The sequence below is a fragment of the Moschus berezovskii genome, chromosome 9 (assembly GCF_049115385.1).
Source record: "Moschus berezovskii isolate FMDL1 chromosome 9, NW_MosBer_1.0, whole genome shotgun sequence".
In the NCBI taxonomy this organism is placed as follows: Eukaryota; Metazoa; Chordata; class Mammalia; order Artiodactyla; family Moschidae; genus Moschus; species Moschus berezovskii.
This window is the reverse complement of record NC_142468.1, coordinates 102770071-102794618: the sequence shown is the minus strand read 5'-3', so window position 1 is coordinate 102794618 and position 24548 is coordinate 102770071. Positions and strand designations below refer to the sequence as shown.

The following is a 24548-nucleotide window of genomic DNA, read 5'->3' as shown; positions in this document are numbered from 1 at the left end:
TTCACCATGGACATAGGTGGTGAACAGCAGTGACTAGGTCATCTCCCTCTGCGGTTATCCCCTGTCCACCCACCCAAGTCATCTGGAACTAGACATGACAACTTCGTTTTGGAATAATGTTTTTCTTTTTTAAAACAGTAAGCAAAGAGATGTTTTAAAACTGTGCTTAACTTCCACCATCAGAACTTTTATCATTGTCCCCACAGGTCTCTTTTTGACCTGCACAAAAGGAACACTTTCCAGGTGAACTCTCAATTCAGAGAGACTCAGAATAAAGTGGTCCCGAAGGAACATAGCTTGAGAGTCTCCTATCCCAGAGGCCAGTTTCTACACTAAATATATGTCTCACAGTCTCCCATGAATGCTGATCACAACAGAAAGCAGATTCTGTTTTGACAAAGTAATGATTTTATTTCAGATTCTAGTCAAGAATATAAACAATGCTTTATTCTTGGGAGAAAAAGTGATCAAATATGGTGTCTCTCAGGTAAGAATATAGTCTATATGCTCTGTAAATATCTTAATTTCTCCCTTGGTTCCCTTCCTCTATCACATTTAAGAGAATGCTTCAGTATCATATTTCCATACGTACTAATTAGGATGGTTTGGAATTGCGGCATACCTTCCAATCATAGCATGGATTTCTTCTCCCAGTTACATGCTGAGACTTCTGGACTCCCTTCAGCATCAAAAGGAGTACAGCCTTCAGTTCAATTCAGTTCAGTTGCCTTGCTGCTGCTGCTGCTGCTAAGTCGCTTCCGTCATGACTGACTCTGTGCGACCCCATAGACGGCAGCCCACCAGGCTCCCCCGTTCCTGGGATTCTCCAGGCAAGAACAGTGGAGTGGGTTGTCATTTCCTTCTCCAATGCGTGAAAGTGAAAAGTGAAAGTGAGGTCGCCCAGTCGTGTCCGACTCTTAGCGACCCTATGGACTGCAGCTCACCAGGCTCCTCCATCCATGGGATTTTCCAGGCAAGAGTACTGGAGTGGGGTGCCATTGCCTTCTCCGTTGCCTTTCAGCTCCCTAAATGTCCTTTCTGAGGATGTATTCAAGTCCTCACAGAGCCACAATCATTGGTGTCTACAGTTTCCCTGAATTAAGGGAAACTGTGTTCTAGACACAGATATGTAACTGTAATTAACTAAAATTTCCGAATATTGAGAAAAGTGATTGCTATTAATTTAGTTCAGGAAGGAAAATGACCAACAAAGAGAAATCTCTTAAAGCTTGTAACAGTCAATAGTTACCATGTAAATAGAATTCTGCTCTTGAAACTGAACAGAAAGATACACAGAATGACACCTCAAATGAAGGACTGCATCAGAGAGCATTGGGATTGCAGTCCAGTCATGCCATTTCTCAGCTCTGAGACCCTCACAGGTTACACTGATGGTCAAACTCAGAATAAGATGTCTTTCATGGGCTTATTGTGAAGATAACTTTAAATAATGTGGGTGAAAATTTCTAGCACAGGGGAGCTAGTCAGAGAGAGAGACAGGGAGATACAAAGAAACAGAGACACGTAATTTCTGTGTGACCCTAAAAATAGCAGCTTAAAAAAAATGAGAATTGTCTCCTTTTCTTTTTTATTTTTAATTATCTTAACTTTTTATTCTTTTTTGTGAGTCCTGCTTTAACTCATTTGATTTTACAACTGTACTCTTAAAATCTTTAGATTTACTTCTCCCATGTAGTATTTACTTGAAAATTAAATATAGTAGCTCAGCTTAAAGAATCCACCTGCAATGTGGGAGACGTGGGTTCAATCCCTGGGTTGGGAAGATCCCCCGGTGAAGGGAAAGGCTACCCACTCTGGTATTCTGGCCTGGAGAATTCCATGGACTGGAATGGCCCATGGGGTCACAAAGAGTCATACATGACTGAGAAACTTTCACTTTCATTTTTCATAATCAATTTAGCAGTGATATTTTATCTTTTGTAATTCAACTAAAATAATATTAACAACATTTACGGCAATTAGGTGAGAAAGTAGGCATAACCTTTTACTTCTTTTTCTTCTAATGACTGCAATCCACTTTTCTTTCACTGAAGTGCTCAAAAGTTATTGCAGTTCACAGTAAGAAAGTATTCAATAAATTCCTGTTTACCCTGTCATAAAAAATTAAAAATCCCTTCTACATATAGTGTTTTTTAATTCTGTTCTTATTTTCATCCCTGGTATGTGATAACTGTGTGGATTTAAACAACAAAAATATAATCAACAACAACTTCAATTACAGAAAACAGGGAGAGTAAACCAAGACTAAAGGAAAGCAAAACCAGAAGCAATGAGTGCCAAGAGCAGTAATGCAACTTCATACAGTTTGGGAAACATGTATCTTCTTATCTCAGTTACAGGCTATATGGCTTTGAATTTCATGAACAGAATACATTTGTTCCAGATGCTTGTGATTCACTCCTTATGCCTGTAACATGTATTCTTCCACACTATCCTTGATTAGCTTATCTGCTCTTATACATAGTTAACTATGTTTCTTGGTAAAAATAGTTTGTCATTTTATCAAAACTAGTATTAATATCTCTTTTTTACTGGATCCATTCATTAAAATTATTATTAATCTTCAGTAATGTGTTAAATATTGTTTGAATTTTTCAAATTTATGTATAATAAATATCTTTTTATCACACAGCTTCAAAGATATTAATAAAATGTCACTTTTTGTATTATTTTTTAGATTCCACATGTGAGTGATATCAAACAGTACTGGTCTTTCTCTGGCATTTCACTTACTTTATAAGTCCATCCATGTTGCTGTAGATGGCAGAATTTAAGTCATTTAATGTAAGTCAACTATACTTCAATTAACAAATACAAATGCCATTTTTCTGAAACCACTATTTAACTCAGGTCTGCTGTATTGAATAGATCATAATTCTTGATTCAGAGTATATTCTCCTAATTTTTCCATGTCCATTTTGAGTTTGTTTGCTTGTTTACATAATAGTAAAACTACACTTATAAGACATTGCCCAGTCCAAGATCTAAACAGATGATAATAATGGACAACTGCTTATGTGTTCATCCTCACGCAGAATCTTGGCTTCCCACAATTGAGGTTACATTTTGGGACATAGTTTTATTACTTATACAAGTTCCTGAAAAATATACTATTATTTTTGTAGTGCTCTTCATCTTATAAAATTTATGCCGAGAGGATCTATTTGAGGCTTTTTATTTCTTTATTACTATATTTTACTAACACACATTCATGTCATTTTATATAGTTGTACTTTGTTAAGATTCTATCACTATGTTTATAGGCATTGCTGTACATTTTCCTTGTATACAGATACAAGAGTTTACATTGAGCATACAAATGGGAGTGAAATTGCTGCACCATAGAATATATGTATATTGATCATTAAAAGAGAAAGCCAATTGCTTTTTACAGTGATTATGTAAGTACACGCTTCCATTAGTAGCGCATAAAAAACACACTTGATGCACAGACTGTTTATTTATAAAATCTATTTTTACATTTTTTCTTCAGATAAATTTAGAAGACACTGAACTGAATGGAAGAAGTAAACCAGTCTGTGGTGTCTGAATTTATTTTTCTTGGGCTGTGTGACTCATGGGACCTCCAGGCCTTCCTCCTAGTGGTATTTTCTTCACTTTACTTGATCACCGTTTTAGGCAATGTCTTCACTGTGCTCCTAGTTATTGCTGACCTTCACCTCCACTGCCCTATGTACTTCCTGTTAGCAAATCTGTCATTCTCTGACTTATGCTTTTCCTCAGTAGCCACCCCTAAACTGATCACAGACTTTCTGAAAGGAAATAAGACCATCTCCTTCAGAGGCTGCATGTGTCAGATGTTTTTCAGACATTTTTTTGGAGGGGGTGAGATGGTGCTCCTAGTGATGATGGCCTATGACCGCTATGTGGCCATCTGCAAGCCACTCCGTTACTCCAGCATCATGAATACAAAAATGTGCATTCGACGAGTGATGACATCATGGATCATTGGCTTTGTGCATTCAATAAGCCAACTAGCTATGATTACACAACTGCCCTTCTGTGGACCCAGAAAATTGGATAGCTTTTTCTGTGATATTCCATTGGTGATCAAGTTAGTCTGCATGGACACTTATATTCTAGAAGTGCTGACAAATGCTAACAGTGGGGTACTTGCAACCGTTTGCTTCATTCTGTTGCTCATCTCTTACTCTTATATTCTCCTTACTGTCTGCCACCAATCAAAGGGTGGGGCCTCCAAGGCGCTCTCCACCTGCACTGCCCACATCACAGTGGTCGTGTTATTCTTTGGGCCTTGCATCTTCATCTACCTATGTCCACTCAGCATCACTTGGGTGGACAAGTTCCTGGCTGTATTTTATGCGATCATCACACCACTACTAAATCCAGTCATTTATACTTTAAGAAACAAAGAGATTAGAAATGCCATTAGGCGGCTATGATGACTTAGATTTCTTTTGGTATTTCATCATTTCAAATTATCAGAATGTCGACTGTGAGTGCACTAAATTGGCCACACCTACCCTGTTACTTAAGACTGGGAAGAGTTCCCCGATTCACATATAGAAATCATGTGTATCTCTTGATGAAAATTGTGTGTCAATTCTTTAGGATTCTAGAATTGCTAAAATGAGTTCCTGTTTGGGAAATTTGGCCAGGCTTTTGAAGTATGATTTTGATTGTTCTCAAGAATGACTTGAAATTAGTAAGAATGTTAATATTTTATATCACTACTGTTACTATTGGAGAAGGCAATGGCAAGCCACTCCAGTACTATTGCCTAGAAAATCCCGTGGATGGAGGAGCCTGGTAGGCTGCAGTCCGTGGGGTCGCTAAGGGTCGGACACGGCTGAGCGACTTCACTTTCACTTTTCACTTTCCACTTCCACACATTGGAGAAGGAAATGGCAACCCACTCCAGTGTTCTTGCCTGGAGAATCCCAGGGACGGGGGAGCCTGGTGGGCTTCCGTCTATGGGGTTGCACAGAGGCGGACACGACTGAAGTGACGCAGCAGCACTGTTACTATTATTTCAACACTGACCACCATATCAGGGAATTTTCTATTATCCTATGCATTTCTTTTAGCAGAACATTTCACATAGACCTTCCCTAAAGTTTTCTTTAATAAGCTACTGCATCATATTGCTCTCTTTACTTTTACAAAACAATAGTCACCAATTAGTTAACATTCTAATTACCTTCTATAGACATATCTATAAAAGTAATCATTAAGCATTCCTAATCATATTCAAAAAGTTGAATCATAATCATAATCTGTATAGAGCTTTGTTTCTTCAACATCATGTTTTATTTGTGAAACACTATAATTGTCTTTAAATGATGTATATGAAATACAAAGATGGCTATATTAACAACCTTTAGAGATTTTGCTTTTTTCCTTCCAATTCATAAATAGATTAGGCAGTTCATCATATAGGTAGGTAAAAAAATTTAGTTTTGTAATAAACTATCCATTTAATTCATTTCAGTGTTCAAATAGCCTGTAAAAACAGGATTATATACAAAGTTTGCAAGTTACTCATTACTACATATAACAAAACAAAACTTTTCTTCAGAAATCTTCCTCAAAAAATCATACAAGTTTGCATCCATTTATCTGAACCCATGGATCTAGTTATATCTCAAATTTATATCTCAAATTAGTGACATGTATGCTTGTCACTCAGTCGTGTCCAACTCTGCGACTCCATGGACTGCAGCCTGCCAGGCTCCTCTCTCCATGGAATTCTCCAGGAAAGAATACTGGAGTGGGTTGCCATTCCCTTCTTCAGGGCATCTTCCTGACCCAGGGATTAAATCCAGGTTTCTCGCATTCCAGACAGATTCTTTATCATCTGAGTCTCCAGGGAAGCAAAAGATGACATGGTTCTGTGTATTTTGTAACATTCCCAATAGAAAATCTCAGGAATAAACCCTTATATAAAAGAATTGCTATTTTCATATGCGTATGTATTTTGACTTTTTGTTCTTTTAATCTCTCTTTACTCAGTTTGGATAGTATTTATTGACTTGTCTTTGAAGCCACCTAGCCTTTCTTCTGCTGTGTCCAGTCAGTTTTTAAATCAAGCCCCCTTAAATTCATAATTGCACATATTTAATTTTATTTCAAAACATCCCTTGGTTCTTTCTTAGATTGTTTCTCTGTGAAAATTTTTTCAGGTTTTCAACTTCTTAATGTCGCTTTAGATTGTATGAGTTATACTCTTTGCTAATGTCAACAACTGAGCCATCCATAGTCTACTTCTATTATTTTCCTCTTAATTATCAGTTGCACATCCCTGCTACTTATATATCATATATTTTTTTTCTATTTTGAATACTGTGTATAAAAGAATATTTAGCTCTGGCATGATATGTGTGTGTGTTAGTCACCCAATCACGTCTGACCCTTTGCGATCCCATGGACTGAAGCCCACCAGGTTCCTCTGTCCACAAAATTCTCCACAAAAGGATACTGGAGTGGGTTGCCATTTCCTTCTTCACAGGATCTTCTTGATCCAGGGATCAAACCCAGGTTTCCTGCATTGCAGGCGGAATCTTTTCCATCTGAGTCACTATTCCTCCGCAAATTATCTACTCTCCCTTCTGTGAGGCATAAAAGAACAAGGTGTGATCACTTCAGTCCAATCAAGGACTAAAGCCTGTTTGAATCTGGATTGTACATTTTATAAGACTTAGTACACCTCAGGTTTGTTCCTGTTCCTTGGATAGATCCCTTCCAAGTTTGAATGATGATTCTACTAGATCTTTTTCTCTTCAGTCTGAAAGAATTCAGGTGATTCAGTTTTGCCCTTCTGAACTTTTATGCTTAGAACTTTAGTCTTCTTCCTTCTCTTGCTATTTTCAAAAAGTATGGAAAATTACCCAAAGAGAAATCTGGCTTTACATTGTTCTTTTTAATTAAGGTACCTAACAAGAATCCATTAAATATACAAATAAAAGCAATGAAATAATTGTGAACAGGAAAAATATAAAATGTAGAACTGATTGATAATCTTAAATGAATCTTGGATCACAATACTCAAACATAGGGTCCTTTCATAGCTTTGCAGGAAATTTGGTTCAGTCTTCTAGTTATCAAACTAATTAAATTAGTTTTGTTATTTATACAGGTTATACACAATAACACATAACTGAGACCCATGTTTTGACACAAATGAGATATATAAGATGAGTTATTAGAGAAAAATAGTCAGCAAATGATTTGGACAGAATGGCTGTTAGCTAATGATAATACCAGCCAGGCTATGGACAGACCAACATGTTCCAATGTTGGAAGAATATTCATTGATGGATTAAGTCATAATTTCAGAAAATTGTAAAATAACAACATATTCATAAATTTCCCTGTCCAAAGCCAACTGTAGATGACTTGAGTCCGAAATTGAGACAAGCTAGGGTGAGATTAGTAGCCAGAGGCCAAGCTCATGAAATATATTATGAGGCTCTCCCAAATGCTTTTCTTCTGCCATCTGTCAATCTCTCTTTATTATGCTCCCTTATCCATCTCCTGTCCACTCCACTGCTATTACCCTGTTTTGTTTCTGCAGGTTGTAAATCCTCCCTCACACATTGTTTTGTCTTTCAGAAAAAATATGATTTTTTCACATCCTAGCTTTAAATCAAAGGAGAGTTAGATATTGCACAACTCCCTCAAACTTTTGACAATATTAGTTATAAGTTAATTCAATTAATTGAAATAAATTGATTAATTGAATCCAAGAAGGGTGATGTATAAGGCCATACACTCGGCAGATTCGAAGTGTATAACTGACACTTTTTCAAAAATTTCTACCAAGAAATTCCTGGGATTAATCTGGCTATCAAACAACTTGCTACCTAAAGAGTTCAATGTAACCTCATAATAAATGGTCTAGGCTGAGTACTATAAAATGGTGACTTTAGAAAAAAAATCTCCAAATTTTATATATTTATTTAAGCATTTTTATTGCATGAAGTTGTTTGAGGAAACTGGGCTTCCATGAGTTACTTAGGAGATCTTCCTCCAAATCAGAAGCTGACTACACAGTCACCTCATAGCCATCTTCATGTCCTTGTTTCTCAGTGTATAAATGGCAGGATTCAGGATGGGTGTAACCAAGAAGTCTAAAATGGCAAGAAACTTATCCACTGGGCCCGTGGGAAAAGGCCACATGTAAACAAAGATGCATGGTCCAAAGAACAAAACCACCACAGTGATGTGTGCTGACAGAGTAGAGAGGGCCTTGCGCAAACCACCTGAAGAGCGTTTCCATACAGTGACCAGAATGAAAACATAGGAGATGATCAATAAGAAGAAAGTGCCCATGGATATGAACCCACTGTTGGCAGTGACCATGAATTCCATTCTGTAGGAATCTATGCAAGCAAGCTTGATAAACCAAGGAAGGTCACGGTAAAAGCTGTCGATTTCACTAGGACCACAGAAAGGCAAATGGATCACAAAAGCTAACTTGTCCACTGAGTGAATGAGGCCAATAGCCCAAACACCACACACAAGCAAAAGGCACACCCGTGGGCTCATGATGGTCAGGTAGTGCAGGGGCTGACATATGGCCACATATCGGTCTAAGGCCGTGGCAGTGAGCAGCACCATCTCAGATCCACCCAGGGTGTGAAGGATAAACATCTGGATGACACACCCCTGGAAGGATATGGTTTTGTGCCCAAAGTTCAGGTCAGAAATCATTTTAGGAACTGATATGGTAGAAAAACACAAATCAATAAATGAGAGGTTGGCTAAAAGGAAGTACATGGGGGAATGTAGATGAGGGTCAAAGGTCACTGTTAGCACAACAAGAAAGTTCCCTAGAACAATTATTACATAAAACACTGTAGAGAAGGCAAGGAGGAAATGCTGCACTGGTCTGGAGGTAGAAAGTCCCAGGAAAACAAATTCAGACACAGAAGTGTCATTTGCTTTACACATTGGCTTGGTCTGGCGATACCTAAAGACTAGAAACAAAACATAACCAAAGCATTTATGAAACATTTTTATTTAAAGAAACAGATTTAAACTTTTATCAAATATGGTTTTAAATCAGAAATCTTCACTAACAGCCATTAATATATTCTGAAAATATAATGCATTAATTTATTTCTTCAACTAACTCAGCTAATGAGTGTAACTAATATTCCTAATGAGTATCCACTATATTCCAAGTTCAATGTCAGGTTCTGAGGTGAAACAGTAATTCTGACTTTGAGAGTAAACGGACTAGATCTAGATGGGTAACTACAGGTAGATACATAGATTTAATGAATTTAAATACAGGTACATCTCTGACAACTGATTTCTGGGAAAAGAACAGAGGGCTGTGAGAACAATATGACACATCACCATCATACTTACTCAGACTCTGCTAAATATGAGTTATTTTCAAAGAGTAAATATAGTAGTCCAGACTTTGGAATGCCATGTGTAAAGACCCTGAGACACGAAGGCCAGTGAGGAAGGAAGGTGAATGATTGAGCTCAGGAGGAGAGACAGGCCAGACAGGATGGAATCTTGTATCCATGATATGAACTTTGTTTTTTATCCTAAGAGTAGTAGAAAATCTGGGGGATATTCAGTTGCAGCTGATAATTTTTTGCTTTCAAACAGTTACAAAAGCTTCAATGTAAAGAATGGAAGGAGAAGGTAAACTTAGAGTGACTTCAAGAGACTATTGAATAATCATTTTCATCTGTAGACAAGTTGAATTATTCAACCAATAGTGTTGGCACAACAGATAAAGCTTGGAAACATGTAGATTATTGCCTCATCATAAACTCAAAAAGTTTCAAAAGGATATTTAAACATCAAAAAAGGGTAACAAACCAAGAGAAATAAAAATAATATTTAAGCAAACATTTAAGGTGGAAAATTCATCTAAGAATATCTCTTATTAACAAATGAGGGAGGAAAAATAGTTGGCACTATCCAAAATATTCAGTCTTGTTATACTTAGATATAGGTGGATGTACAAAATTTTGTATAAATATCTACATATAGATATCTTATATGGATATATAAACACTATAAAATAAAAAACACACTCTGAAAAATGTTATAAAATATCAGACAGATGACTAACATTTCTATTATGGAATCAGTTTCTTCAGAAAGATAAAGAAAGGAAAAGTGATATACAAATTTTAAAATGAGAAAAACATATAAGACAACCAACTCACAATAAGTCCCAACAGTTGATAGTCATATGAAAGTAAATTCTCACTAGTAATCAAAGAAATGGAGAGAAGATTGCTCTGGGTGCTATTCTGTACTAACAAATTTCAGAGGTTCAAAAAATTGATGACATCATGGAGGAGGCTGTGAGGAGAAAGTCATACTCATACACTGATAAAAAGAATGAAAACTGATGCAGTTTCTTTAGAAGGCACATTAGAAATAGATACCTAAACTTCAAAATTTTCCTTACATATGACTAAGAATCTCAATCAAGAAAAAATAACACATACACATTACTATATATACAATAGATAAACAGCAAGGAACTATTCTATAGCAAAGGCAACTATATTTAATATCTTGTAACTGCTTATTTAACTTATATGCGGAGTACATCATGAGGAACGCTGGGTTGGAAGAAGCACAAGCTGGAATCAAGATTGCCGGGAGAAATATCAATAACCTCGATATACAGATGACACCACCCTTATGGCAGAAAGAGAATAGGAACTAAAAAGCCTCTTGATGAAAGGGAAAGAGGGGAGTGAAAAAGTTGGCTTAGAGCTCAATATTCAGAAAAGTAAAATCATGGCATCTGGTCCCATCACTTCATGGCAAATACATGGGGAAACAGTGGAAACAGTGTCAACAGTGTCAGACTTTATTTTGGGGGGCTCCAAAATCACTGCAGATGCTGATTGCAGCCATGAAATTAAAAGACACTTACTCCTTGGAAGGAAAGTTATGACCAATCTAGATAGCATATTAAAAAGCAGAGACATTACTTTGCCAACCAAGGTCCGTCTAGTCAAGGCTGTGGTTTTTCCCGTGGTCATGTATGGATGTGAGAGTTGGACTGTGAAGAAAGCTGAACGCCGAAAAATTGATGCTTTTGAGTTGTGGTGTTAGAGAAGACTCTTGAGAGTCCCTTGGACTGCAAGGAATCCAACCAGTCCATTCTAAAGGAGATCAATCCTGGGTTTTAATTGGAAGGACTGATGCTAAAGCTGAAACTCCAATACTCTGGCCATCTCATGTGAAGAGTTGACTCACTGGAAAAGACTCTGATGCTGGGAGGGATTGGGGGCAGGAAGAGAAGGGGACAACAGAGAATGAGATGGCTGGATGGCATCACCGACTCGATGGACATGAGTTTGGGTGAACTCTGGGAGTTGGTGATGGACAGGGAGGCCTGGCCTGCTGTGATTTATGAGGTTGCAAAGAGTCAGACACAACTGAGCAACTGAACTGAACTGAATAATTTTTAAAGCAAACAAATCTGGAAAAGAGAATATATAAATATATATATAGATATGTGCTTCCTTTGTGGCTCAACTGGTAAAGAATCCTCCTGCAACGCAGGAGACCCTGGTTTGATCACTGGGTTGGGAGGATCCCCTGGAGAAGGGAAAGGCTACCCACTCCAGTATTCTGTCCTGGAGAATTCCATGGACTATATAGTCCATGGGATCGCAAAGAGTCAGAGACGACGGAGTGACTTTCACTTACTTACTTACTTATATATAGATATATACAAACATATATGAATGAATCATGTTGCTGTATACCTAAAACTAACACAACATTGTAAATTAACTATATCTCAATAAAACAAGAAAATTTGCCTAGTGTATTGAAACTAGATAAGCTAAAACAAACTACAAGGGGCACTGATGATAAAAAAAAATACAGAAAGAAAAATAATGCAATTAGCAGCAGAGAATATTCATAGTTAAATGAATATGAATTAAATATTCATAGTTCTTCCATCTGGAGAAAAGCATTATTACTCATATACAGAACAAAGTTCAATCAATGAACATATGAATAACAGACATTTTAATAAATGAGATATTTACAAGAAGGATACATAGGAAACCCACTTTCCTACAAAGTCTAGGGAAAAATAGAAAAATGTTTATCTTTAGTTCTTATTAGTAAGTTGTTCATCTCCAGGCTTATATGCATTTATTAGTTTGAGTCATAAGAAACTGTTCCATCAGTTAGTTCATATTTGGTCAAATATCAATTTTATAGAATTCAATCTAATATATAAGCTATTTATTCATACATGATCTTCTAAACAACTTTAAACAAACCAAATCACTGATGCTTGTTCCACATCTGAATTGAATACCAGGAGTCCCCCTCTTGCACTGCCACCACTAAACTTTCCTCCAGGCCCCACACCACTAACAACCATGCTGTCTCTTGTCACTCCTCCCTGGCACTCCACACCACGCCTGGGCTCTCCCGTGGGCATAATCCTCACTGCCTCAGAGAGAAAGTAGCATAAGCCGGTTGGAGCCCCTTGAAACTATTATAGCCGAGAATAGACATGCAGGCAGCCGGGCCAGTCGGGAAGGACACTGTGAGGGTAATGGATGTGAAGCGGGTCTTGTAGCCAGAAGAGAACACTGCAGGGGTGGTGCCAGGAGGCCCTGATACAGGGGCAGTGAATGGAGGATTTTATAGCCAGTAACAGAAAAAGAATTGGCCAGAACAAGGGAGAACGAATGGAACAGTCAGCAGAGTTAACTGCGATGGGTGTGGCGTTTCAAAGGAACTGTCATCAGGCTTCTGTCTAAGGCTTTGATCATGAAACGTGTAGATTTTAAAACATACATTGTCTGGTATACAGAGCAATGCACATTTACCTTGTTTCCAAATGTAAAAAATAAATTAAAATGTTTCAAAGACCAAAAGAAAGTTCAGTTTAAAAAAATACTGATAAATATTTGTATTAGTATTAGAAAAACTAGGTGATTATTTTTTTCCTGTTTTTCTCTTTTCTAAACATTAAAAATCCATTAATAATACACTCTTCATCTGTTATAGTTCAGTAAGAAAGGCAAAATATTGGCATTAGTCAAACAAAAGATTACATTTGATGCAGAGGTCAATATAGTAACTGGGCAAGGAGAGCAAGCTTGAAAAAGTGGAGATGTGCACAGGCACTGCAGCAGGAACAATGACAGCACGTACAAGTGACCCAGGAACATACTGACAGACGCCTAGCCTCAGCACCCGAGTGATTAGGAGGCTCACAGTCGTCTGTTCACCAACTGACAGGGAACAAAGAAAGAGAAAAAGAGACAGATGAAAATGAAAAAGAATTTCCAATATTATGAAGCTATAAAAATTAAATGAATAGTTCTATATATTTACAGATCTGGAAAGATTTTCAATTTAGGGGACACAAGAAAGTACACGAAAATAACACCATGCCTTCCATTTTGGAAAAAGTATTGAGGTTCTCAAAGCATTAAAATTACATCTTTTCATGTAACAATTTCACTTCTTATATATGCAAAGGAAATGGAATCGGTATCTTGAAGAGATATTGACAGTCCCATGTTCATTGCAGCATTACTCACATTAACCAAATTATGGAAACAGACATAATTTCTGGTGATGAATGAACAGTTAAAGCAAATGTGATATACACACACAACACAACACACACACACATACCAAAATATAATTCATTCTAAAAAAAAAAAAATCCGGCCATTTGCAACAAGGTGATTAAAAGCGGAGAAAAGTGTAATAAGCCAGTCATAGAAAGCAAGACACTGCATTGTATCACATATGAGACATCTAAAAGAGTCCAATTCATGGAAGTAAAGAGTAAAATTATGGTTTTTGGGGTCTAAGGGGAGGGTGAAATGGGGAGATGTTGGTCAAAAGAGGCAAAATATCACATATCAAGTTCTGGAATAAGTTCTGGAGACCTAATGCACAAGCAAGTTGTGCTTTATACTTGAAATTTGCTGAAAGGTAAATCTGAAGTGTCTTCACACACAAAACAGTGGTAACTGTGCCAAGCTGTGGATACATTAATTAGCTTGATTGTGGTAGTTATTTGACAATTATTGGTAATCGTTTGTCATATATAATATAGACATATAGCAAAAATTATTTGATATACACAATGTATAATAGACCTATATCAAAACATCAAGTTGTACACCTTAAATACACAAAATATTTGTGACAATTATACCTCAATTTTTCTGAAAAAATAAAAACCTGTTATAGCCACTTGCATGAAAGTTGTTTGTTACTGCACAATAACATTGTAAACTATCTGAAAAAGACTATATTAATCATCATTTGTTGGGGCTTGTGCAGTCCTAGAAAAAGAGCTTTCCACCCATGGCAATTCAGGAACTAATCTAGTTAAATTTGATGTTACATGAAAATTGAGGTCCTGTTCTTATGAGTTATAATATTATCATCACCTATGTGCAAAGTCTAAAGTATTAAAGATATCTGTGTATGTATATTCATAGCTGGCATTGATTCCTGCAAAAATTGTTACATGATGACCAGTACTATGTCTTAAATTGGTATAATGTTGATGTCAGTTTATTATATTTATTCAAGTACCTGGAAACCATCCAAATACTAAACTAAAGTGAGAACCTCTAACGGCAAAAAATTATTTTTATGAAAATACGTATGTGCTTGGAAAAAAATTCTAAGACTGCACATTAAATATTACCAATAGTGAATCCTAAAAAATAGGACTACATATGGCTTTTATTTCCTCTGGCCTATATTTCTGTATTATTTAAATGGTCTAAAACAACCTGATATTGGCTTTTGACTTAAAAATGAAATTTATTGATAAAACACAGAATAAGAGGCTCAGATGAACATACAACCCTTCAAATTCAGACTGTAGTGAAGGGAGTACCATTTTGTCAAATATTTAAAAATTAGTTTTACAAGTGAGTAAACAACTGCTTACTCATAAAAAAAATCACAGTAGCTCCTTAACAAAAAATGTTCTCTATAAGAAATTAATGACCAAGTTAAAACCTTCTATTTGTGACAGTCTACTGCTAGTTTCTTTTTTTCTTTTTAAACATGTTTCAGTGCTATTTTCTCAAATCATCCCACCCTCGCCTTCTCCCACAGAGTCCAACAGTCTGTTCTTCACATCTGTGTCTCTTTTACTGTCTCGCATATAGGGTCATCGTTACCATCTTTCTAAATATAGAAGTCAATATACTGTATTGCTATTTTTCTTTCTGACTTACTTCGCTCTGTATAATAGGCTCCAGTTTCATCCACCTCATTAGAACTGTTTCAAATGCATTCTTTGTAATAGCTGAGTCAGAAACTGCTAGTTTCTTTAAAGCCTATCTATCGTTTAGCTGACTGGTGCTAATCAGGAAGAAGAAGAAAGGAAAAGGAAAGAAAAGAGAGGAGACAGAAAAGACGAGGACGAGCAGAGGAGAGAGACAGAGAGAACAGAAGCAAGCAGGATGCCGTGACAGCTGAGAGGGGAGCAAGGGTTGCAACAGCGTTCTAGGGACGGTTCCTGAGTCTTGTTTTGCCTGCTCATGGCTACAAACCCTCAGTAACTTCTGTCTTCACAACGTCTCAGTTCAGTTCAGTTCAGTCGCTCAGTCATGTCCGACTCTCTGTGACCCCATGAATCACAGCACCAGGCCTCCCTGTCCATCACCAACTCCCGGAGTTCACTCAAACTCATGTCCATTGAGTCAGTGATGCCATCCAGCCATCTCGTTCTCGGTTGTCCCCTTCTCCTCCCGCCCCCAACCTTTCCTAGCATCAGAGTCTTTTCCAGTGAGTCAACTCTTCGCATGAGGTGATCAAAGTATTGGAGTTTCAACTTTAGCATCAGTCCTTCCAATGAACATCCAGGACTGATCTCCTTTAGAATGGACTGGTTGGATCTCCTTTCAGTATAAGGGACTCTCAAGAGTCTTCTCCAACACCACAGTTCAAAAGCATCGATTCTTTGGCGATCAGCTTTCTTCACAGTCCAACTCTCACTTCCATAAATGACCACGGGAAAAACCATAGCCTTGACTAGACGGACCTTTGTTGGCAAAGTAATGTCTCTGCTTTTTAATATACTATCAAGGTTGATCATAACTTTCCTTCCAAGGAGTAAGCGTCTTTTAATTTTATGGCTGCAATCAGCTTCTGCAGTGATTTTGGAGCCCCCAAAATTAAAGTCTGACACTGTTTCCACTGTTTTTCCATCTATTTCCCATGAAGTGATGGGACCATATGCCATGATCTTTGTTTTCTGAATGTTGAGCTTCAAGCCAACCTTTTCACTCTCCTCTTTCACTTTCATCAAGAGGCTTTTGAGTTCCTCTTCACTTTCTGCCATAAGGGTAGTGTCATCTGCATATCTGAGGTTATTGATATTTCTCCCAGCAATCTTGATTCCAGCTTGTGCTTCTTCCAGCCCAGTATTCCTCATGATATACTCTGCATATAAGTTAAAAAAGCAAGGTGACAATATACAACCTTGACGTACTCCTTTTCCTATTTGGAACCAGTCTGTTGTTCCATGTCCAGTTCTGACTGTTGCTTCCTGACCTGCATACAGGTTTCTCAAGAGGCAGTTCAGGTGGTCTGGTATTCCCATCTCTTTCAGAATGTTCCACAGTTTATTGTGATCCACACAGTCAAAGGCTTTGGCATAGTCAATGAAGCAGAAATAGATGTTTTTCTGGAACTCTCTTGCTTTCTCCATGATCCAGCGGATGTTGGCAATTTGATCTCTGCTGCCTCTGCCTTTTCTAAAACCTGCTTGAACATCTGGGAGTTCACGGTTCACATATTGCTGAAGCCTGGTTTGGAGAATTTTGAGCATGACTTTACTGGCATGTGAGATGAGTGCAATTGTGTGGTACTTTGAGCATTCTTACTTATACTTCGTTCTGCTCTATAGTTTTCCCTGCATTTTTCCCTTGGCCAATTACTTCTTGTTCTAAAATTTCTGTCAGTTATTACTCAGAGGGGTGATACACCCCCTCTCTCCTCCACTCTGTATGAGATATTCCTCTACCCTGCTGTCACATCTTACTTGTGAGGTTCTCATGATAACTTCTTCATGACAATATAATTTACAATTGACTAGTTTTTCTGTCTCCTCTGCAAAGGGTATGAGCTTCTTGAGAGCAGGGACTATATTTTAGTCAGAAATTCTGACCATACGAAATTGTGTGAATTTGGGAGAGAAGACAAGGGGTTGGATGGCTGTGAGCATGCATGTGCAAATAAACACCTCAAAACTGATAATAGTTTCTTGGCAAACACACTGGGTTTTTATATTATTCTCATTGAAAACTGACGCCAGTGGAATTAAAAAGCAAAATTCATTCTAGAAATTGCCATGAAAAAAATGACAGGTCAAAGATGATTCACATCAAAACCAATTCCCAAGGTCCTTCCTAGTTCTAAGTGAAATATAATCCATGTCCAAAAATTTCCCTGTAAATTAAGACACAGTGCAGGCATATGAAGAGCTTCATGCCTCGAGAAAACTCAGACTTCCCCTTGGAAAGACTGGCACTTGTATAGGTTCAACTAGTTTCAACAAATGCATGTTGAATTGAAAAACAGAAATAGAGATAAGAAAAAGTGGAAGGCGAGGTGCAGGGGTCAGGGGGGTAGAACTTTTTAAATGTTGTAGCAGAGTTGCTATACTTTGCCCATAGAGGGAAAACAGCTGGTAATTTTAACAGGCTCTTCACTTAAATTATACTGTCCCCACTTACCTGACCTCACCCGCCCCAAAAAAAAAGGTCCCAGAAAACAATATTTTCACTACAAATGAACCTCTTAAGAAGTGCTTCCCTCTTTGATCTCTGTGGTTAGTACTCCTTACAACTACTCCAGCTCTAACAACACTTTTGGGTGGCCCTTTGATGACTCAGTGACCTGAGTCCCCAGGCCGTTTATTATGAGATCTCTACCGTGAATTCCCATGCCATTAAGAAAAGAAAAAATATTAGAAGCTTGATTTAAAAAGTAAATGCAAATAAAAGGAAGCTATGATTCATAAACTGTGACAGCAAAATATATTCAAGGAAACTCAGCATCTCCTAATATTTTAATGCCTACTGATCAATATCATTTAGACCAATACTAGTGAAAAAGAAATGCCTACTAACACACCCATTAGTAAAAATCATTTGAAATTCTAATGGAAACATATTCATACAATATTCCTAGAAACCCTATCCCTGCTTTTACCTCATTGATATAATTACCAATCTCATTTTGGCCATGATAATATCTTAAAAACAGAAATAAATATGTTGGCAAAGTTCAGAATACTAAAGTCAAAATGAAAATTCAAGTGAAATAATATTTTGATTTCAAAGTCTATAAATTCATTCCCTAACTATGCTGCATCTTTTTTAGATCAATGCCATGATGTATTAAAAAGAAGTTCACAAGTCTATTAAGCTTTTCACTTTTTTGAGAATAATACCTATAGGATCTCATTTCTTATGTCTAACCAAACAGTGAGATGGAAATCCCATATTCTTCCTCACCTGATGAGAAATAACACTGTGACTTCTCAGTTAAGGGGAAATAATTTGTGTGCCTTGGCATTTAGCATTGTGATTTTTTTATTCATTAATTAACTGTGGACATACTGAATATCTCTAACTCTATAATTCTGCTCAGAAAAGCAATGTGTACACACAGAAGATCAAATATCACCATTCTTATAAAATTTCACATTATTATAAGAGCTACATTTCAACATATTGTACTAAAATTCTTTTTGTTAAACTGCTATTATTCTCATTTTACAAAAATTTTGTAAAATTCTCATTTTACAAAAATTTAGACTAATAACATAACATTCAGCCTAGAAAGAAATGAGCAAAAACTTAGTGTTAGAATTGTAGCATTCTCTTTTACATCAAAAATACACATTATCCAAGTACAGTTTTTTTAAAAAAATAAGCTATAAAAGTTAATAACTAAAACCTTAATTCATAGTGGAAAATACTATTTACTAATTTATCTTTTTAGTGTTACATTTTATGTTATCAAGATAAATTAATATAATGTAAAATCAACCATTTGAGAGCTGCAAACCAATGGCATTTAGGCATTCATTATATTGTGGGATCATCACTTCGACCTAGTTCCAAACTATTTTCATTCATGTTGAAATGTGTATCTGATACACATTTGTGGCTGAATGATATTCCTTTGTATGGATTACCACATTTATCAATCCATTCATCAACGGATGAACATTTGGATGAACACCTTTGCCCATTGTGAATAGTTCTAGATATTCATGTACAAGTTTTTAAATCTTTGGGGTTAAAGACTAGGAGCAGAATTGGTGAGTTCTATGATAATTCTGTTTAACTTTGTGAGGAACTGCAAAGTAGGAAGGGTATCACCCCACTGAAATGTATTTGGCATTTTCTCATGATTACACCAGAGTTATGGGTTCAGGGGAAGCACACTACATGTGATCTGCCATTTTTGACACCTCCCATCAAGTGTCTATACCATCACCATGATTTATGTCTGTTGATGTTGACCTTGATCATCTGACTGAAATGTCAGGTTCCCTCACTGTAGATTTACTTTCCATACTATCCACACTGTATTTTGAGAAAAGTCACTACACTCAGCCCACCCTTAAGGAATGAGTAGCTATGCTCCCGTTGATTAGGGTAGCGTGCTACACAATTTATCTCTAATTCTCCTGCATGAGTGATTACTTTGCTACCCCTTCCACTAATTTATTCAATCATTTATATTAGTATGAAATCATGGATATTTATTTTATAATCTGGATTATAATCAAATACTGTTATTGGGAGCATTTTCATTTGGCTCTTAAGCCTCTTTGATGTATATCCACATCAAATTTTGTGAGTTTATGTATGTTTGAGCATTCCCTTATTCTCTGAGACTAAAAGATGCTCCCAGATGATCTTGTATCTTAATTTCCTATTCCAACAATAGCCCTATCTCCAAAGATCCCTGATTCCATTTATGGATAATGGAATTAGAAATAAACACGTGCTCATTGTTTCTAGAGTGTCATTGCATTTAGGCCCTCACAGAAGACATGGCAAATGCCTAAGAAAATATATTCGAAGTAACAGTTATCATAAAGAATTTCATTACACTAAAATCTCCTGTGCTTCACATATTCATTCATTCCCATGAATTCATGATCCCCTGACAAGCACCTAACTTTTCACTGTCTCCATAGTTTTGCATCTTCCAGAATATCATAAAAGTGGAATCATACCATTTGTACACTTTGAAGATTGGCTTCCTTCATGTAGCAACAGACACTTAAGAATCTTCTATATCTTTTCATGACTAGATAAATTATTTCTTTTTATTATGGAATAATATTCCATTGTACAAGTGTCCCACACTTTATTTAACCATTAACAGATTGAGGGACGTCTTGGATGTCTCTAGTTTTTGGTAATTATGAATAAACCGGTCACAAACATTCAATACAGGTTTTGCATGAACAAAATTTTTAACTAAGTTTGGTAAATACCTACGAGTACTATTACTTTATCAAATGGCAATACTATTATTAGTTTTGTAAGGCTCTACCAAACTGTTTTCCAAAAGTTTGTCCTTATTTACAGTTTTATTAATCAGGCTACAGATTTCTACATATTATTCTTTGGTTAGCTGTTCCATTTGATTTCTTTTCTAAAGGGTCCCATTTCCTAGAAGTCACAGGAGCATAAGAATAACAATATTTTACCACCTTCATTAATTGAATAGAATGTCCACCTCCTCCACTTGTTGTGTCTCCTAACTTGGTGGAGCTGAAACACAGCATTCACTTACTACCTAAAACACATACATAGATTTACCAGATAAAGAGGAGTAATTATGAAGTTTAGATAAACCCTGGGAACCTGTCCAGAGTCCCCAGTCACTGAGAAATAGTGAAATGTCTGGTTAGCAAAAGCTGTCTAACAATGAGAAGGGAAGAAAGTGAATAGAAAGTCATCTCGCAGATATGTTGCATTGTAGCCACCCATTTCTGAAGAGCTGATGTGGAGCTAAGAGGAAGGTATTTGACTCTGCCCTCTCCCAACCCCATATTCAAGGTTATTTAGTGTAGTTATCATAATTAAATGTTTGTATTACCCTATGTTTGAGATATTCAAACAATGGAACCTAAATAAATGGTTTAAAGGGTTATCTCTGGTTTCCATTCCTAAACATAGTCAGCTAAAGTTTAATGAACAGATGATTCTAAACTGTGTGTCAAGACAGAAGACCCTCCTATGCCTGATCATCAGCCGAGTTGACCAGTGGTGGATTGACATCACTGACACTATCTACATAGTTAATGTCAAGTGTAATAATCCCACTCTTCTACTTCATTCTTTTCATGTCTGCTTTCCAAACCCTGCCATTCATTCCCAAAGTGCGAGAACACTAAAAATGTGCTGTTGCTGAAATTTTCTCTAATTTCTCTTTATTTCTCTAAAACAACCATTTACATTGAATGATATTTATTTAAGCATAATATTAGTTTAAATTAATTGAATTTAAAATATCCTTCCATACTCTATATCTCAAAGGAAAAAAACTCCACCATATATGTGAATATATATATATATATAGAGAGAGAGAGAGAGAGACATGTGCACATGTAAACTTGTAACTGCATAAAAAGGAAACTGAAACCATAACCACCAATATGTGAATAACTGTATTCTTTTGATGAAAAAAATGTAACAGCCCATGGGCAGATAGACACGTTATCATATTTCCTTCTCAGATCACTAAAGTGTTGGATTCTTGTCCTTAAGACTAAATCACATAATATTGTATAAATGAAAATAAAAGGTAAGCTTCCCTTACAGTATTTTGAAGAATATTGATAATATCGCCTTTGTGTATGTGTACACTCACTTGTGTCCGACTCTTTGTGACCCCAGGGTTTCTCTCTGGTAAGAAGATACACTCTACACTTTGTAAACTTCTTAACTTCTCCCTTGGTTCTCTTTCTCTGTCATATTTAAGACAATCTTTTAATGCCATATTTCCATGCACACTAATTAGAGTGGTTTGGAATTTTTGCATAGTTTTCAGCAATATCAAGGGTTTCTTCTCCAAGGTACATTTGGAAACTTCCGGACTCCCTATATCATCAAAATGAGTAACTGCTACAGAATCTTACAGCTATAGAGGTGTCTTCTCTGAGGTAATATTCAGGTAGTCACAGATCCGCAATCATCAGGGTCTACAGCTTTCTTTGAGTTAAGGGAAACTGTGTTCTGGATACAAATATGTAACTGTAATTAATAGAAATTTCCAAATATTGAGAAAAGTGATGGTTATTAATTTAACCCTGGAAGGAATCCGATAGAGATTTTGGAGAGAAATCTCTCAAAGCCTATAGTAATTAACATTTACCCTGGAAATGGAATTATACTCTTGGACCTGAACAGAGAGAAAGAATGACGACACAGATGAAGGCCTGGCATCGGAAAACACTGGGCTTACACTTTAGTCATGCTACTTCTCACTCTGAAACCCCAACAGATTGCACTGAGAGCCAAACTCGGAACAGTAAGAGTATTTAACTTATTTCATTTGGTTATCGTGAAGATCCTTTTAGACACTGTGGGTGAAAATTTCTATCATATGAGAGGTATTCAGAGAGTGACAGGGAGATACAAAGAAACAGGGAGGCTTAGTTTTCCCATGACCCTAAAATTAGCAGTGCAAAGAATAAAATGAAATTCTTTTTTCAGTTCTTATTTTTAATTTTCCTAACTTTTGATTATTTTGAGAGTTCTGCTCTAACTCACTTGATTTTACAAGTATACTTTTAGAATATTTAGGGTTACTTCTTTTACTTAGATTAGAGTTAAAAATTACATACTTATTTTATATAATTATTTTAATAGTATTAATATAGTTTTATATAGCAGCAATATTTTGCCCTTTCTAATTTAACTAAAATAACATTGACAGCCTACTAAGCTAGTATTAGGTGAAAAAACAGGCACACTTTTTTATTCTTTGACATAACATATACCACCTACAATCTATTTCTTTTTCACTGAAGTGCTCAAAATTGATCATAGTTCATAGTAAGAAAATATTCAATAAATTCCTGTTTACCACACTGGAAAAAATTAAAAGCCCCTCCTACATCTATAGCTTTCTAATTCTATTTTTATTTTCATCCTTGTACCTGATAACTCTGTGGATTTAACAAAAACAGTATCATCAATAGCTTCAGTTACAGACAACAGGGAGGGTAAACCCAGACTAAACCTTAGGTCCACAGCATTGAATTGATCATAAAAATTCTTGATTCATAGTATATTCAACATCTTTTTTAATGGTCATTTTGAATTTTTATGCTTGTTTATTCAATAATAAAACTATACCTATAAAAATATGACTAATATATGACCTAAATAGTTAATAATATCATACAGCTGATAATGTGTGCATATTCTTCCTGATCCTTAGCCTCCTACAGTTGGAGTTACTTATATCATTATATAGAAGTTCCTACAAAATACAACATTTTTATATTGCTATTTACTTTACAAAAATTATGCTAACCTCTTTTTTCTTCATTATGGTGTCTCTAAAAGCTATATATCTGTCACTTTATATAGTTGTACCTTATATGCTATGATTCTGAATAATATTCCATTGTCCTGTTAATATGCATAACTATAAATATCTCTATATGTACAGTTGTAAGAATTTATCTTGAGCATACACATAAGACTGAAATTGCTGGACCATAGGATGTGTGAGTACTGAGCTTTATAAGAAAAGCACAAATTTTTTTCCAAGGTGATTATGCAAGGATATGCTTCCATCACCAATAAATAAGAAACCTGCTTGATTCAGAAAAAATATTTTTATGTCTTTTCTTCAGATCAAACAAGAATAAACTGAATAAGTGGAAGAAATAACCAATTTATGGTGTCTGAAGTTATTTTGCTTGGGCTGTGTGACTCTTGACAACTCTCGGCCTTCCTCCTAGTGATATTTTCTTCACTTTATTTATCACCATTTTGGGCAACATCTTTGTTTTCCTAATTACTGCTGGCCTTCGTCTCCACTCCTCTATGTACTTCCTGTTAACCAATCTTCTGTTCATTGATTTATGTCTTTCAACAGTAACTACTCCTAAACTGACCTCAAACTTTCTGAAAGCAAACAAGACCATCTCCTTGAAAGCATGCATGTGTCAGATTGTTTTCGTTCCTCTTTTTTTTGGGGGGAATGGGGGATGAGATGGTGCTGCTTGTGTCCATGGCTTATGACCATTGTGTGGCCATCTGCAAGCCACTCCATTACTCTAGCATCATGAACACACAAATGTGCATTCAGCTAGTGATGACACCATGGATCATTGGCTTTGTGCATTCAATAAGCCAACTAGCTATAATTATACAATTGCCTTTCTGTGGACCCAGATAATTGGATACTTTTTTCTGTGATATTTGGTGATCAAGCTAGCTTTCATGGACACTGATATTCTCGAAATGTTGATAAATGCTGACAGT

General features: G+C 36.3%; 1 protein-coding gene and 1 pseudogene across 1 annotated transcript; one reads left to right on the top strand and one right to left on the bottom strand.

Annotated features, from left to right (window-relative positions):
* The first annotated feature begins 3539 nt into the window (after positions 1 to 3539).
* On the top strand, positions 3540 to 4445 carry LOC148776775 (olfactory receptor 4K3-like). Its single transcript, XM_088840401.1, has one exon. It carries the CDS (start codon positions 3540 to 3542, stop codon positions 4443 to 4445), a length of 906 nt encoding a protein of 301 aa, XP_088696527.1.
* Positions 4446 to 8016: 3571 nt separating this feature from the next.
* On the bottom strand, positions 8017 to 8955 carry LOC129562854 (olfactory receptor 4F6-like; annotated as a pseudogene).
* Positions 8956 to 24548: the final 15593 nt, after the last annotated feature.

Coding starts and splice junctions, on each gene's coding strand:
- LOC148776775 (XM_088840401.1), top strand. CDS start 3,540: ATGGAAGAAGTAAACCAGTCTGTGGTGTCTGAATTTATTTTTCTTGGG.